The following is a 17,783-nucleotide window of genomic DNA, read 5'->3' on the forward strand; positions in this document are numbered from 1 at the left end:
AAAAATTAAATAGATTGAGGTATTTCTGTGCGATTGATTTAAGAGGGAGAGATAACAAGACCAGATAGAGATATCAACTGCAGATTTAGCTCGACGTTACTTGGCACTCCTCACAGAATGGCTTACAAACTCCATGCCCCAGCAAAGCTAATCAGCTGGGGCATGCCATTAATTCTTGCTACAAAGCACGGCACCAGCACTCTGGGTACAGCTTAGTCAGACAGGCACCAGCACTCTGGGTACGGCCTGGTCAGACAGGCACCAGGCACTCTGGGTACGGCCCGGTCAGACAGGCACCAGGCACTCTGGGTACGGCCTGGTCAGACAGGCACCAGGCACTCTGGGTACGGCCCGGTCAGACAGGCACCAGGCACTCTGGGTACGGCCCGGTCAGACAGGCACCAGGCACTCTGGGTACGGCCTGGTCAGACAGGCACCAGGCACTCTGGGTACGGCCCGGTCAGACAGGCACCAGGCACTCTGGGTACGGCCTGGTCAGACAGGCACCAGGCACTCTGGGTACGGCCCGGTCAGACAGGCACCAGGCACTCTGGGTATGGCCCGGTCAGACAGGCACCAGGCACTCTGGGTATGGCCCGGTCAGACAGGCACCAGCACTCTGGGTACGGCCCGGTCAGACAGGCACCAGGCACTCTGGGTATGGCCCGGTCAGACAGACACCAGGCACTCTGGGTACGGCCTGGTCAGACAGGCACCAGGCACTCTGGGTACGGCCTGGTCAGACAGTTGGATGCTGATGAGATTTAACATCACATTCTGTTGAGCAAAATAACCTTTAATAGGCTAATCCCTGAGATGGCTTTCACATTTGGGAGGTATATAGGTGGGTAAAAACACATTAAAATCTATATTACAAATAAGAAATAGCCCAAATAAATAATCAAACCTAATAAGAATGAAATTGACGATTGATTCTCTGAAATGCACGCAATATACACAAAACTATTACAGACATACAGTATTTCCATTATTTTTCATTGAAATAGTGGACCTCTGTGAGTTCACATCTGCCCACTTTGCTTCCTTTGTATTTTTTCTGTTTTGCTGCATTTGAGTATATTAAGTATATGGAAAACAATTTTGGCATATATTTCAAAATGTCTAACTGCTTTGCACTGTTCTTCTTATCTTTTTAGAGGCAGTGATGACTTGGAGTCCTGTGGTCACTTGGCCAGCTTTGGGCTAGAGCCCTATTGAGTGCTAAGGGAGACAATCCCATCCACAAAGACGCACTCTGTCAACCTAAACTCTCCACTCCTCTTCTCTGTCTCAGCAGCAGAATAGCTGTGTGAGGAAATGGCAAGTCACAGAGACCCTCGCTTTCTGCACAACCTTTCCTACCACCCACGATGGCAACGGGAGTCAGGAAAAGTGGAGAGAAAAAGACATACGCAGACAGATGTAACAGACTCACTAAACAACGGGCATTGTCCTTTTAGATCATCATTGTTACCATCGTCATTATCATCCCCATCATCATCAAAAACACCTTTACCATCATCCCCTGGACTACGTTCCAATAGCTGGTGGAGGAATTGGTTGATTCTCCCCTTTTTCCTATTCTCCTATCTTCCCTGTGAAGCCTGGGGAAGCACGTTCAAGGTGGCCCTCGTTGGACCTTGGACATGTGACCTCATGTACTCCAAAGCCCTGCCTGACTTGGCAGCCAGCCTGGCTACCAGCCGCATCAATAAGAACCCCTACCTCAACAAAGGCTACTACTATGACTACACACTGATCAATGAGGATTGCAAGTCGTCCCGGGCCCTCGCTCGCTTTGCTGGGCTGGAAGGCTCCGGTGCTGATGCCTTCCTGGGCCCGGCCACCCCGGGCTACTGCTCCTCAGCCGCTCTGTTAGCAAAAGAATGGGATAGTGGAATTCTGTCCTGGGCTTGCCTGAAGCCCCACATGGAAGAAGGAGGGATGTACCCCACCTTCTTGCGGCCGCTGCCACTGTCCTCCCGGGTACTTTTGTCTGTGTTGCGTTACTTCCGCTGGGCCCATGTAGCCATCATCTCAGAGGAGATGGACATGTGGAAATCCACTGGACATGAGCTGGCCTCCTCACTAAGGGCCCTCGGCCTGCCGGTTAGCACTGTGGTCACTATGGAGGCTGACAAGGACGGGCCTCAGAGAGCCCTGGCCAACGTGCGGGAAACAGACCGGGTCAGAGGTGTGTATGTATGCATGTGTGTGTGTTGAATGAGATGTAAGGATGTTTGAAATGTGAAACAAAAGATGCCACATGCAACTAAATTAGTTAACCTTTGCCCACCTGTCACTGTCTTCCTCTCACTCCCCTCTCTCTGCAGTGATCATCATGTGCATGCCTTCTGTTCTGATCGGAGGTGAGGCCCAATACCGTCTTCTGACCAAAGCCGTGGACATGCGTATGATTGACCGTGGCTACGTCTTCATCCCCTATGACACCCTCCTCTACTCGTTGCCCTACAAGGACGCGTCCTACGACATCCTGCGCAATGACACAAAGCTAAGGAAAGCCTATGACGGGGTCCTCACCGTCACCATGGACTCCGGGGAGCGCAATTTCTACGAGGCCTTCAAGGACGCTCAGAGCAGCTATGAAATCCACAGCAGCACCCTGCCAGAACAGGTGAGACTGTGCTCAATACTTGCTAGATCAGTGGTTCTCAACTGGTGGGTCGGGACCCAAAAGTGGGTCGCGGGGCCGTTTTGATTAGGTCGCGGATGTGTGCATGAAAAAGAAGAAGTTCTTCTACTCCTTGAGGTTGGCTGCGTCCATGTCCAACATTGCTGTCTTTCAGAGGCTGTAGCAGGCTCATTTTTAAAGCCAGATATGGTATCCTCTGAAACTACAGTAGAAGGCCTAAGGCATCCATTGGTACCAAACATGTCATGCTAGTGTAGCTGCGAGCATCACCAGTTTAAACTCGTTTAAAAAGCATGTAGGTCTAAACATAATAATAATAATAAAATAAAATAAAATACGACATTTGGGTCACCACTTAATGACTAAGAAAAATGTGGGTTGTGAGGCTAGACCAGTTGAGAACCACTGTGCTAGATAACATTACTGTATTCACCTTATTCACCACGCCCACTTTTTCTCTCTTCCGCGTTCAACGCAAACGTATTTGTTCTTCCGGTTCAGTGCTAGTTGCGAAGGCCACTAGTGGCTAATAATATTAGCCACTAGTTAGTTATGTTATATGGCAGTAAAATGCCACTGAATGACCAAATTGATATAACCGTTAACCATTTCGAGTAACACTGATTCCATACGGATCACCAGCGTTAGTTTGTTGTTTATAACGTGGCTATATTCATAACGTTTCTATCTCGGATGCGTTATTTCGAATCGCACATAGGTTACGCAACCTAACATTGGTGCGCAACCTAACGTCCACTCCACTAACGTCGTCTTAAGAGCACAATATTCCTGGAATGCAAGTTTAACTAAACAGTTACATATCCTCTGCATTCTACATAAAATTAAGATATTACGGGTTGTTTTATTTTGCATGTTACATACGTATTGGCCAAGATATGTTAGTTTATGGCGGAGTAATTCTGCCAGTTTAAATGCGGACTGTGCGCAGCCATCTTGCCTGCGGAGTTTTTGGCAAGTCAAAACGGAAATACTATTACAAAATGACGTAATGCGGAAGCGTCCATGTGTGAGCAAAGAATAAGGTGAATAGGCAGAGAGCAAGAACAAGAAGGCAACAAGATAGACAATACAAATGTTAGCCATTAATAAAAAAAAAGCATTTAATAAGTGATTAAAAGATGATTATGGTTTTGCTGGCGTAGGTTCTTCACACTCGACATATTCATATATATACTTCACAACAGTTTGTCTTAGCCTGTGCATACCTTTTTTGTGTGTGAGTACATTGTGAGCAACGCAAACCAGAGTAAAATTTCTTGTAGGGGGCGTTCGGGTAGTGTAGCGGTAGATTCCCTGCTTACCTAACCCCCCCCTCCCTTCCCGCATTACCTCCGGCTTGGTCAGGCGTCCATACAGGTACGATTGGCTGTGTCTGTGGGTGCAAAGCCGAATGAGGGTATGTGTCCTGCTCGCTGCACTAGCGCCTCCTCTGGTCGGTCGGGGCGCCTGTACTGGGTGGAAGAGAACTGGTGGGAATAGCATGATCCTCCCATGTGCTACGTCCTGCCGGTGAAGCTCCCCGCTGTCGGGTGAAAAGAAGCGACTGGCAACTGCACATGTATCGGAGGAAGCATGTGTGTGTCTATGGCTCTCCCCAGATCGGCAGAGGGGGTAGTGACCGGGCAGCAGGGGGAATTGGCCAAGTACAATTGGACAACTGAAAGAAATCCTTGCATGTGCACATACTTGGCCAATAAAGCTGATTCTGAATAGATTACATCCTTTCATGTATTGAAACCCTATGATAACCACATATTATGATAAGCACATGTTATGATAAGCACATGTTATGATAACCACATATTATGATAAGCACATGTTATGATAAGCACATGTTATGATAACCAGATAACCACATGTTGAACTAGACGGGCACTCAGAGAGCGCTGACCTCCGCCAAGGCCAATTTCCAGTTTGTGAGGCCAGTTTGTGAGGCTTGTTTGTGAGCCGGATGTGGATCCGCTCCAAAATGTTATGGGTTCTTCCTTGTGACACAGTTCCATGAAGTTTCATGAAAATTGGCACAGGAATTTTTCCGTTATCCTGCTGACAAGCAAACAGCACCGAAAACAAAAACCTTGTTCTTTTGGTTGGTTTTACTGTTGACTGCCATGATGCAGCCTCCATCAGTAGCTCATCCTGTGTCCTCTGCTAGGTGTCTCCATTCTTCGGCACCATCTACAACATGCTGTACTATACAGCCATGGCTGCAGAGCAGGCCCGCCTGAAAGGAGGCTGGGTGACTGGAGAGATGCTGGGCAACAGTGAGGGTGGCTTCAACTTCCAAGGCTTCAACCAGCCCTTGCAGGCTGGCAGAAACGGAGAAGGCCTGCAGGCACGCTACGTGGTGCTGGACTACAGCGGCATCGGCACCACTCTCTACTCCACTCATGCTCTGGAGGCCGTCCATACAAACGGCATATTCGGGGATTTGAGATACCTTGGTCGTTCAGTCCACTTTGCAGGCAGCACACCCTACACCGACTCAAGCTGCTGGTTCAGCCCACACTTTGCCTGTAGTGGGGGTGAGTGCGCTAGTTATTGCATGACAAGGAAAAAGGTATTTGTTGGTATCGTGGTATATTGCTGTATTCTGTCAACTTTCAGATTCATATTTTCTCTCCTTGTGCTCTTCTCTTTATCCTCAAAGGAATGGACTCAGTCACTCTCTTCTTTTTTTCCCTTCTGTTCCTTGTGTTGGCTGGATGTGGATTTTTCACCTTCTACCATCTCAAGTATGTTAAGTAGAATATCAATGTTGTGTCATCAAAACCTAGCCCTTACTTACTGCCATTTATGCCTGCTGGCATGTAGGGCAGAAACAAAGGATCTCCACTCCTGTCTGTTGTGGGCGAACTTCTGGAAACCTGGCCCACCTGACCAAAATACAGTTGTGTGCATTTTCTGGAGGGGAAACTCTTTTCATAGTATTTTTGGTCCATCCAGGAGAGGCGGTAAGGTCGGGTTCAGCTTTGGAGGAGGTGGTGGTGGCAGTGGGTCAACGAAGGTAGTCCTGACCCTGGATGACCTGGTCTTCATCAACACCCAACTCAGCAAACGGGTCAGTTATGTGTTGAATGTCTGATGTGCATACAGTGCTTAGCAAGTGTGTGTTGAATGAAAGTCACTTACCTGTAAACTACTCTAAGCCGACCCCCTCTCCTCTTGAACTTGGTCTGAGAGCAGAAGCTCAATGAGGAAAGTGTGATGAAAAGCCAGCTGGATGTGAAGACGCCACGCCACTCGGTGTCAGCGCGCAGTTACATGGCCTCCACACCAGACAGCTCAAATGTTGCTGTTTTTGAGGTGAGGCAATCACGTGCAACCAAATTAATCTTCATCACACTCTTCATCTAAAATATGCATCTACCATTTTGATGCTTTTGCCTCTGGACATTTTGGGCCTATGCACAAAATCTGTCACACTCTCTACCTCCTAGGGCGATTGGGTTTGGCTGAAGAAATGCCCCAATGGAGCAGTGTCAGGTGTCAATGGTGGTACCGAGGCTGTCTTTGTCAAGGTAAGTGAATGGTGGTACCGAGGCTGTCTTTGTCAAGGTAAGTGAATGTATGAGGGAATGTCATGTAATGGGTGAACATTACTGAATTTTTGTATTCAAATATGTTTTCATTGGCCAAGGGCAGATCAATACGTATTAGCGAACGCTGACTGTCCATCATAGCCAGAAACCACAGACAACAAACAGTGTTGTCTATTCTGTGATGACACTATTGACATTGAATTAGAGAAAGTGTCAAAGATGACTGTAAGAGGCCAAAGGGAAATGTGCTGACCTTTTATGTGGAAATAAACCTTATAAAGGAGTCTAAGTGCACCAATTAGCCTCCCAATTATTGAGCAGTTATAGACTAAATTAGTAGATCCATCAGAATTTGATTAGCAAAAAAAAGATTTCCACATTCAAAAATATCAAAGGCACTGTCCGTGACCACATGAATCACATATTGATTCTGAAATTAAGCGATATTCCCCATGCAATGACATGGCGGCCCACAGCCTTACTGTTTCATCGACCTCCCTCTTAGCTCCGGGACATGCGGCATGAGAACCTAAACCTGTTCCTGGGGCTGTTCTTTGATTCTGGGATCTTTGGCATTGTGACTGAACACTGCTCAAGGGGCAGCCTGGAGGACCTGATCAGCAATGAGGATGTGCGCCTTGACTGGATGTTTAAGTCCTCTTTGATGATGGATCTGATTCGGGTAAGACAGAGACCAAATCCCCTCCTCATATTCACTTTGCCATTTTGTCATCATCACATTCAGATTTCATACAAACTCTTTTCTCAGGGATTGAAATACCTGCACAATCGTGACATCATCCACGGACGGCTCAAATCCCGTAACTGTACGGTGGACGGGCGCTTCGTGTTGAAGGTGACTGACTATGGGTTCAATGAAATCTTGATCGCCCAGAGCATTAACGTAAAGGAGGAAAAGCCAGAGGGTAAGTTGATCCATCCTCAGGCTAATGATTTAACTTAGTATGTTTTTTTAACATGTATGTCTTTGATTACTTAGTAGTTGTGCTTCATATGTCCAAAAAGATCTGCTGTGGATGGCTCCTGAGCTGCTGAGAGACTTGAATCTGAGGAGGAGGGGCACTTTCTACGGCGACGTCTACAGCTTCTCCATCATCATGCAAGAGATCATTTGCCGCAATGCTCCTTTCTGCAAGCTGGACATGCCTCCCAAGGGTGAGAGACATGGCCATCATCCTCTCCTCTATGTTGCCTGTGCACTGATTGACATGTTGGGATAATAACATGAGTACATGCATTTTTGAACATCATCCATTTTATGTATCTGACACACTTGTTGCTGAAAATGTGAAGCTACCTCCATTTATGTCCTCAATGGCATTTGTATTCTACTGACAAAACTGGCTGCACATGCAACCTGCTCTCACCCCAGGGTGTAAAATTCCGCCATTTGTCACGGCCCCATGGTGTCATGACTCCTTGGTGTCACTTGTTAACACACTGGGTGCACTTTTTCATCATTGTTCGATGCCAGCTTTCATTTTCCGCCGCTACGAGACCATTACGGTTAATTTGAAAATGTCAGTTAATTAGAAAACGTCACCCCAACGTTAATTTGAAAATGTTATGCACATAAAACAACTTGAGTTAAGGTTAGGCAACAAGAACAACTTGGTTAAGGTTAGAGAAATGGTTTGGGTTAGGCTTAAATAACAAAAATGATTTCCATTTCAGAATGGATGGCGGGAAAACTCGGATCACCAACAGATCCACTACAACTTTGTACACAGAACATGTATGACGCCTAGGAAGCTCTGTTCAATGTAGATTATTCCCGATCCCAATTGTAAACTATGCTCCACAGATACTACTGTATCTGCACTTTTTTTTTTACATATGGGACTGTCCCCCAGTGTTTGAGTTCTGGGAGATGGTTGCCCACAACCTTTCTGAAATATTTGGGATTGAGGTGCCTCCATCGCCTGTCATATTGCTACTTAACAATTAGTCTACCCTGGGCTTGACACCAATTAAAAACCGTGCTCTATTAGCTGGGCTCACTAGGGCAAAATAAATTGGTTGCCACTTGGTGGAAACCACCCCACACCCTTTCTTTTAGAGTGTGGGTTCATTGTCAACTGCCCGTGTTCTGGGGCAAAAGAGCCCACATTGGAAATGTGGAATCTTTTTCAGAAAACCTTAAAAGTCTTTTAGAGTGAATGTTACTTCTCTGTCATGTCCAGCGTCTACAAATCCCCAAAGGGTGGGTGGGGGGAGGGGTTGGTATTTTCTGTTGTTTGTTTTGTCTGTTTCCCCCCCTTTGTTTAGCTGTTTATTATTATATTTAATACTTCATTTACACATTGTCATTGAATGTATGTAGCATTATGGCTATACTATGCATCATTGCCTCTTATTATATACCTTCAATAAAAGAAAATAATTGATCTAAAAAAAGAATGGACGGTGGGAGCAGCTGCTCTGAGCATCTCATGATGATGCCCATGGGTTTATACTGCTGCGTCTCATACAGACGCTAAAGGACACCTTGTACATCTGTAGCAGACGCCAATGGCTCATGACAAAGCGGCTAAATTTGACGCCCTGGGAATGAGAATGAGCTGGCAATCAGAACAAAACTGAAAATGTCTCTTTGCAACTAAAGTACAACCATTGCTATTGTAATGCATGTGTGTGTGTGTGTGTGTGTGTGTGTGTGTGTGTGTGTGTGTGTGTGTGTGTGTGTGTGTGTGTGTGTGTGTGTGTGGTGTGTATGTGTGTGTGTGTGTGTGTGTGTGTGTGTGTGTGTGTGTGTGTGTGTGTGTGTGTGTGTGTGTGTGTGTGCGTGTGCGTGCGTGCGTGCGTACGTGCGTGTGTGTGCTGACAGAGATCATCAGCAAGATCAAAGCACCACCTCCTCTGTGTCGGCCCATGGTGTCAGTGGATGAGGCCCCGCTGGAGGTGATTCAGGTTATGAAACAGGCCTGGAGCGAAGAGCCAGAGAAGAGACCGACCATGGAAGAGATTTTCAAACAGGTATAGAAAAAAAAAAATAATAATAACAACATGATGATCCAGCTCCATGGCTCTATCACAGCAGTATAATAAAGATAGATACAATCCTCCCTGTTTCTCGCAGTTCAAGAGTATCAGCAAGGGAAAGAAGACCAACATCATTGACTCCATGCTGCGCATGTTGGAGCAGTATTCCTCTAATCTGGAGGATCTGATCAGAGAGAGGACAGAGGAGCTGGAGGTGGAGAGACAGAAGACAGACAATCTGGTGGCTCAGATGTTACCCAAGTGAGCGTCTTGCATTAGCACAGTATATATATATATATATATATATATATATATATATATATATATATATATATATATATATATATATATATATACGCGCACACGCACACACACACACACACACACACACACATAGATGCCGTTTTTAAGATATTAACGTTTATTTGGCACAACTCATACTAGTTAACTGCTGCAGTTCCACCCGGAAGTGCTTTTTTGTTGTCGCGATGTCACAGTGATTCATCCTATATCCAAGTAATACAAACAATAACACTGTGATACATCAATGATCCACTATAAGGCAACTGTCTTTTTGCTGGAAGGTCAGAGAGGTCAGGTTCAGCTAGAGCAGCAGCTGTGGAGCTGCTAGGGATTCAGTGTTTGCTCAAGGACACTTCAGCAGGGTGGACATTTACCAACTTGGGTCTTTAAACCGGGTCGCAGGTGGAAATAAGTGGCTGGCCACTGCACATGTATCGGAGGAAGCATGCGCTAGTTTACGGGTCTCCCCCAATCGGCAGATGGTGTGGAGCAACAACCGAGACCAAGTACAATTTGGGAGAAAATGTGAGAAAATTCCTAAAAATACTTGATAAAAAATAGATGAAACTCACCCCTTAGGTCTGTGGCCCAGTCGCTGAAGTTAGGCAAGCCGGTCAAACCGGAGCATTTCAGCGACTCCACCCTGTACTTCAGCGACATCGTGGGCTTCACCACCATCTCAGCGATGAGCGAGCCCATCGAGGTGGTCGACTTGCTCAATGACCTCTACACACTCTTTGACGCCATCATCGGGCTGCATGATGTGTACAAGGTGAGTGAGGAGGATGCTGCATTGCACTGTAAATTATACTGTATTGTCATATTTTTTACTAGTTTTAGTTTAGTTTTTATTTAGTTTTGATTCTAGTTATGGGTGGGATAATGATAGAAGTTCAGAACAGGTGAACCAAAGCTCTACAAACCCCACTTGATTTCAATTATGTTGCATCTCCTATTTATTATTTCTTTATTTTGGTAGCTACCAGTAGATTCAAACTTGTTTCATACTTCATTCATACTAGTGCAGTGCCCGTTCCCCCATGCACCACCCCGTGGGCGCTTCTCCCCCCCCCCACACACACTGCACTGTGTCAGGCCCCCCTAAGCGCAAGTTTGAAGTCGATCCGACAAACGGTTCTAAAGATACGCGAAGGACAGACATACAGACAGTCCTGGAATAAGTCCAAATTGCATGAAATGCGGCACCGCATTCCATCGGGGTCCGAGCAGCACACTCCCCAAGTTTGAAGTCAATCGGACGAACGTTTCTCGAGATAAACTGCTTTTTGTGTTGCCAGTAGGTGGCGCTATGTCAAATTGCAAGAAATTCAGCGCTGCACTATTTCGAGTTCCCAGGAGCACACTCCCCAAGTTTGAAGTCGATCAGATCAATGGCTATCGAGATAAACTGCTTTTTGTGTTGCTAGTAGGTGGCGCTATGCCAGATTGTACGGAATTCAGCTCCCTGCACTCCGTTGAGTCCCCTAAGCGCACTCCCCGAGTTTGAAGTTTGAAGTCGATCAGATGAATGGCTATCAAGATAAAGCGCTATTTGTGTTGCCAGTAGGTGGCGCTATGCCCAATTGCACGAAAATAGGGCACTGCACTGCACAATAGGGCACACTCCCGAAGTTTGAAGTCGATCCGACCAACGGTTCTCGATAGCATGCAGCAGATGATGCTCATCCATAAGCAGTGGTGGAAATGGCCAGGTTTTACTCTGGGAACCCTACTTACACAGGATGGGGGTTCCCAGAAGTGTTGTGGCCCTAGAGCAGTGATACTCAACTTGCCCTAAGATCACTGAGCTCTATTGATTATTTCCCCTTGATTTTATTCATGACAGACTTGTTATTAATGCTGCTTATTCAGCTTACAAATACATGTTCTCCTACTATTCTCTGCTCCTTTCATGCTGCCCTCTCTCCAATGTTTACTTTACCCCCCTCATTCTTGACCATTCACTCTCAACGACCGTACTCACAGCAGTGTTTACTTTTCTCACTTACTGTCACAGAGCGACCTGCCCAGATCAGTTGGGGCTTGAAGGAGCACACGCTTGATTGAACACAAATGTTCAATCAATATTGAACGTGTTTCGCGTCCGAATTGCATGAAAACAGGGCACTGCACTCCGCCAGGTCCGCCTCAGCGCACTTCCGAAGTTTGAAGTCGATCCGACGAACGGTTCTCGAGATACGCGAAGGACAGAGAGACAGAGAGAGAGACAGAGAGACAGATGATCCTCCAATTATAGTATAGATATAAATGGCCCATCTATAGAGAAACATGTTGACTGAGGAGTGAGTTCATGGGTGAAGGTGTGTCCAATTCTTGTTACATGGTACTTAGGTGGAAACCATCGGCGATGCCTACATGGTAGCTTCAGGAGTCCCCTCCCGCAACGGCATTCGCCACGCAGCTGAGATTGCCAACATGTCTCTTGACATTCTCCACTCCATCGGGACCTTCAAGGCGAGGCACATGACTGACTTAAAAATCAGGATCCGTATTGGCCTACACTCTGGTGAGCAGGCTATCCATCCTCGTTGTGCAATGATAAGCTGCTCAAACATCATGATAGAGCAATAATTATTAGGAATTAATATCACACTTTTAGAGGCACACGTGCATGTGCACACACACATGTCATTCTCAAAGGGCAGGGCCCAGTTGCACAAAGCACCTTAGGTTAAGATTTCCCTTAGGGTCAGAGTTAAGGTGTCCATAAAATAGAATCGGCTGCACAAAACACCCTTAAATCTTCTCCATAAGGTTAAACATTTTAAGGAAAACATAAGCACAAGATTTAAGGGTGTTTTGTGCAGCCGATTCTATTTTATGGGCACTTTAACGCTGACCCTAAGGGAAATCTTAACTTAGTGCTTTGTGCAACTGGGCCCCGTATATAAAAACAGAACAGAACTTGAGTCTTTTGGTGTGAAATAAAACCAAACTGCTGCTAAAGGCAAGGAGGTATTTTTACCTAATCCTTGTCTGGAACATATTCCTGGAACGGTGAAATGCTATCCACTTAGCGCTCCGTCATCCAATTAGACACCGCATACAGCATTTCTCCTCACTCCATCCTATAAATTAATAAAGGCAGCATTACACAGTAGGCTAGTGGCAAGAGCATAGCTTTTATGTCTTTTACATCATTGGAAACCACTAGTAGATCGTCAGTATTATATTTGATGAGTTTATTAGTTTATGTATTATATTTACATTATATTATAACCAATATTACTGACTACTTAGTCAGTGCTTGCATGGAAAAATGTCCAAATGTGACACACAAAATGACTTTACCTATAAGGAGGGACTTTCTACTGAAAACAGCACTTTCTGCTCTTGTGTGTGTGTGTGTGTGTGTGTGTGTGTGTTTGTGCGCACACGTGTGTGTGTGTGTGTGTGTGTGTGTGTGTGCGTGTGTGTGTGTGTGTTTGTCTGTGTGTGTGTGCGTGTGTCACTGTGTGTCACTGTGTGTGTGTGTGTGTGTGTGTGTGTGTGTGTGTGTGTGTGTGCGCGCGCGCGCGTGCGTACGTGTGTGTGTGTGTGTGTGTGTGTGTGTGTGTGTGTGTGTGTGTGTGTGTGTGTGTGTGTGCATGTGTGTGTGCATGTGTGCGCGTGCGCGGCATGTGCATGCTGTGTGTATCTGTGTTTCCAGGCCCAGTTGTAGCCGGAGTAGTGGGTCTTACGATGCCTCGGTACTGTCTGTTTGGAGACACTGTCAACACAGCATCTCGAATGGAGAGCACAGGGTTGCGTGAGTACAATCAATACACAGAATCGTCTTCTTCTTCTTCTTCTTTTTTACAGTGTACTGGTTGAAAGGACAGGTGTAGGCAGTTTGTGTGCACGAAGCTAGAGGCTAAACAGGGTTTTAAGTGAGTGACCTTCCTAATCCTTTAAGACTATCAGCAGAATTAGTGGCCAGCTACCCTTTCCATGCTATTTAAATACAAACTATTATAATTGAATGATATTGAAGTACACTTGACTCATACCATAGTTTAGGAATGTAGACACATTTGATGCTCCCAAAAGATAATACCATAAGAAACTAATCATCTTTTATTTGGTAAATGGCAGTTTCAACTGAGTCCTCTTTGATATAAATTATTTCAATTACCATTGTCTGGCAATTAGAGAGTGTCTATTTCTTTTCTTGCTCAGGGAGGGAAAACAATAATGACCTGTCTACTGCCACCAAGTGGTTTATACAGTAAATAGCAACTCAATTGTGTTGCCTTTCAGTTTCTACAGTAGTGTTTAAACCTTACAAAAGTTTAAAGGCAAATGTAGACTTGAGACTTTGATCTATTGCTGAAGAAAGTTCATTGTGTAAAAGTTTTGTCTTTGCTTGTCATAGCTTACAGAATCCATGTCAACCAAAGCACGGTTGATATCCTGAAGACCTTGAATCTGGGCTACCAAATTGAACGCAGGGGCTTGATAGAGCTGAAGGTGAACAAACACATTCACAAAATATATGCAGAAGATGTGCAGTGAACCCAGCAGACTTGTGTTCGCTAATGAATGTGGATACTTCATTTCTATTTCAGGGAAAAGGGATTGAGTACACATATTGGTTGGTAGGGAAGAAGGACTACACCAAGCCTCTGCCCAAACCACTTACACCAGGGTAAGAGCATGTTGTCTTTCTTTCTCCACTAGATGTCATTTGCCTGCTCTGGCCTCTGTAATACATTAGCTAACCTCTACTACAATAGCTGACTTCTGTACTACATTAGCTGACCTCTGTACTGCATTAGCTAACCTCTGTACTACATTAGCTGACCCCTGTACTAATTAGCTGACCTCTGTACTGCATTAGCTGACCTCTGTACTACATTAGCTGACCTCTATATTACATTAGCTAACCTCTGTACTACATTAGCTAACCTCTGTACTATATTAGCTGACCTCTGTACTACATTAGCTGACCTCTGTACTACATTAGCCTCTGTACTACATTAGCTGACCTCTGTACTACATTAGCTAACCTCTGTACTACATTAGCTGACATCTGTAGTGTACTGCATTAGTTGACCTCTGTACTACATTAGCTGACCTGCTGACCTCTGTACTACATTAGCTGACCTCTGTACTACTTTTTTTGTTGTTTGTCTGTGTTTTATGTCTGTCTCTGTTATGTTTTATGTTTAGAGGTTGGCCCTGCTCCGGTTGAGTGAACGCTGGCGCGTTTAGCTGCCGCTGCTCTCTGGTTGCTAAGGCCAACCCCCCCCCCCCCCCCTTCCTTTCCTTTTGTTGTTTGTCTGTGTTTTATGTCTGTCTCTGTTATGTCTTATGTTCAGAGGTTGGCCCTGCTCCGGTTGAGTGAACGCTGGCGCATTTAGCTGCCGCTGCTCTCTGGTTGCTATGGCCAACCCCCCCGGCACCCCCCCCCCCCCCCCCTTCCTTTCTTTTTGTTGTTTGTCCGTGTTTTATGTCTGTCTCTGTTATGTTTTATGTTTGACCCATGTATTCTGTAAAGCGACTTTGAGTACTTGAAGAGCGCTATATAAAATAAATGTATTATTATTATTATTATTACATTAGCTGACCTCTGTACTACATTAGCTGACCTCTGTACTGCATTAGCTGACCTCTGTACTACATTAGCTAACCTCTGTACTACATGAGGTTGACCTCTGTACTACATTAGCTAACCTCTGTACTACATTAGCTGACCTCTATATTACATTAGCTAACCTCTGTACTACATTAGCTAACCTCTGTACTATATTAGCTGACCTCTGTACTACATTAGCTCTGTACTACATTAGCTAACCTCTGTACTACATTAGCTAACCTCTGTACTACATTAGCTGACATCTGTAGTGTACTGCATTAGTTGACCTCTGTACTACATTAGCTGACCTCTGTACTACATTAGCTAAACTCTGTACTACATTAGCTGACCTCTGTACTACATTAGCTGACCTCTGTACCACATTAGCTGACCTCTGTACTACATTAGCTAACCTCTGTACTACATTAGCTGACCTCTGTACTGCATTAGCTGACCTCTGTACTGCATTAGTTAACCTCTGTACTACATGAGGTTGACCTCTGTACTACATTAGCTAACATCTGTACTACATTAGCTAACCTCTGTACTACATTAGCTAACCTCTGTACTGCATTAGCTGACCTCTGTACTACATTAGCTAACCTCTGTACTACATGAGGTTGACCTCTGTGCTACATTAGCTAACCTCTGTACTACATTAGCTGACCACTGTACTAAATTAGCTGACCTCTGTACTGCATTAGCTGACCTCTGCATTAGCTAATGTGGGTGTCTGGGTAGTGTAGAAGCACTCGCCTACCCCTGCGGAGACCCAAGTTCAATTCCTGGCAGCGGTACTTCCAACTTGGTCAGACATTCCTACAGACACAATTGGCCGTGTCTGTGGATGGAAAGCCGGTGGGGTATGAGTCCTGGTCGCTGCACTAGTGCCTCCTCTGGTCGGTCGGGGCGCCGGGGGAGGGTAACTGGGGCACATAGCATACTCCTCCCTAGTCTGGGCATGCTTTACACCGCTTTTGGCATTGGGGGCGTAAACCAAGGAAACGGAAAACAAGTGCACCAAAAAATCTTCTTTGTTGCCGTTTGACGCGGCGAGGTTACGTTAGCTAGAGCCTGATAAGAAAAAAGCTTCTGTAGCCTATTGGCTTAGAATATGTGATATTGTGAATCCATGATGTTTCTACAAGAACTTTTTTTTTCTTATTCTGTTTCCGCTGCTTATTTCCTGTCTAGGGCGGGGTGTAGGCCGGAAACAGGCCGAGTGACAAAATCCCTTGTAAACGGAGACCAGGCTCTTTCTCCCCGAGAAGAGCCTGGTGACGCGAGGTTACTCCTCCCACACGTTACACCCTGCCGGTGAAACTCCTCGCTGTCAGGTGAAAAGAAGCGGCTGGCACATGTATCGGAGGAAACATGTGCTAGTCTATGGCTCTCTCCAGATTGACAGAGGAGGTGGAGCTACGACCGTGACAGCAGGGGGAATTGGTCAAGTACAATTCGAGAGAAAATGGCTTGGTGGGGGTTGTGGGGGACTTAAAAAAAGATTATAATGTGGGGATTCTTGTAGCATAACACAAACGAAGGACCTGTCCGCCATTTGAATGTATATTGCTTTCTTCTGTGTCCGCGATCAAATGGAAAGCTTTACAGTATTTGTCATTACAGATCAAGCAATCATGGCATCACTTTGGAGGAGATACCTGCAGACAGAAGGCAAAAGTTCTTGGATCGGCAGAAGACGATGATCTGCTAGCCTGGTACTTTTGGTTCATGTCCCAGAATTGAGAATTGATAGTTTCCACAAGCAACTTTGTCTTTCAGCGAATGAATGAATGATAGATGCATGAAGGAAAGGGGAATAATGATCAGCTTGTGCAACATGCAAAACCTATAATTGGTCAACAACATTCAATGTCGTAATTTGTGCTACACTTATAATGTCCAGTTTCTTACACCAAGATTAAATCCAAGAAGGACATGGACATGTACCCTGTCTGGATTTGCCAAAACCTCCTCTACACTAAAATAAGCTTTATTGGAGTTAGGTGTGTCATGATATACCGGTAGTGATGATAACCATGATATTTAAAAAAATGAAATATTAATATCAAGTTAATAATACACATATGATAATATCGTATGAAGAATCCAGCGCCTCTTAAATCATCATCATTTTGTTCCGTTGTCAATTTGTCTCCAACCCCCAATGTCCACCCGCACACACACCATGTGACGCCACCCTACACTTGTATTTTGAGTGTAATTCATTTGCCAAAAAGCAACAAAACGCACAATAAGTTAAAGATGAATTTGACTGATAGCATTAATAGATAATATCATTACCGTGAATTATTTTGGCCATGATAATCGTGCAGTGAAAATCTGATATTGTGACAGCCCTAATTGGAGTATATTATATTGCTGTATCACAGTCTTACTACTCCCCTACCATGATAACCCCCGGCTCCAAATTACAAAAATAAGACAAAATCTAAGAGGTTTTCCATAGATAATATTTGTTACACAATTCAACAGACTTTGCCTGGAATGAAATTGAAATTATACTGCACATAGCTATGTAAACAAAGGTTGAATTACAGCTATATGAAATGCTCATCCAAAGTCTCTTGCACACCTGAGAAGTCTTGTGGTGGCATTGTGTGTAGGTGGAGTAGATGCACTTAGAGGAAGAAGGGACACCCGCACACTGTGTTCACTTTAA

At 45.1% G+C, this 17,783-nt stretch overlaps 1 protein-coding gene across 1 annotated transcript; it reads left to right on the forward strand.

Moving 5' to 3' along the window:
• Positions 1-1,317: 1,317 nt before the first annotated feature.
• gucy2d (guanylate cyclase 2D, retinal) lies at positions 1,318-16,814 on the forward strand (the record flags this gene model as incomplete). The annotated part of the gene is made up of 18 exons (XM_083640572.1): positions 1,318-2,194; positions 2,334-2,635; positions 4,830-5,199; positions 5,325-5,409; positions 5,621-5,735; positions 5,861-5,980; positions 6,115-6,195; positions 6,722-6,898; positions 6,986-7,142; positions 7,243-7,392; positions 9,065-9,213; positions 9,317-9,480; positions 10,102-10,294; positions 11,875-12,049; positions 13,193-13,291; positions 13,898-13,992; positions 14,091-14,170; positions 16,727-16,814. The coding sequence occupies 18 exons, from the start codon at positions 1,318-1,320 to the stop codon at positions 16,812-16,814; spliced, it is 3,477 nt and encodes a 1,158-aa protein (XP_083496698.1).
• Positions 16,815-17,783: the final 969 nt, after the last annotated feature.

The sequence above is a fragment of the Poromitra crassiceps genome (genome assembly GCF_964638095.1).
Source record: "Poromitra crassiceps genome assembly, chromosome: 1".
In the NCBI taxonomy this organism is placed as follows: Eukaryota; Metazoa; Chordata; class Actinopteri; order Beryciformes; family Melamphaidae; genus Poromitra; species Poromitra crassiceps.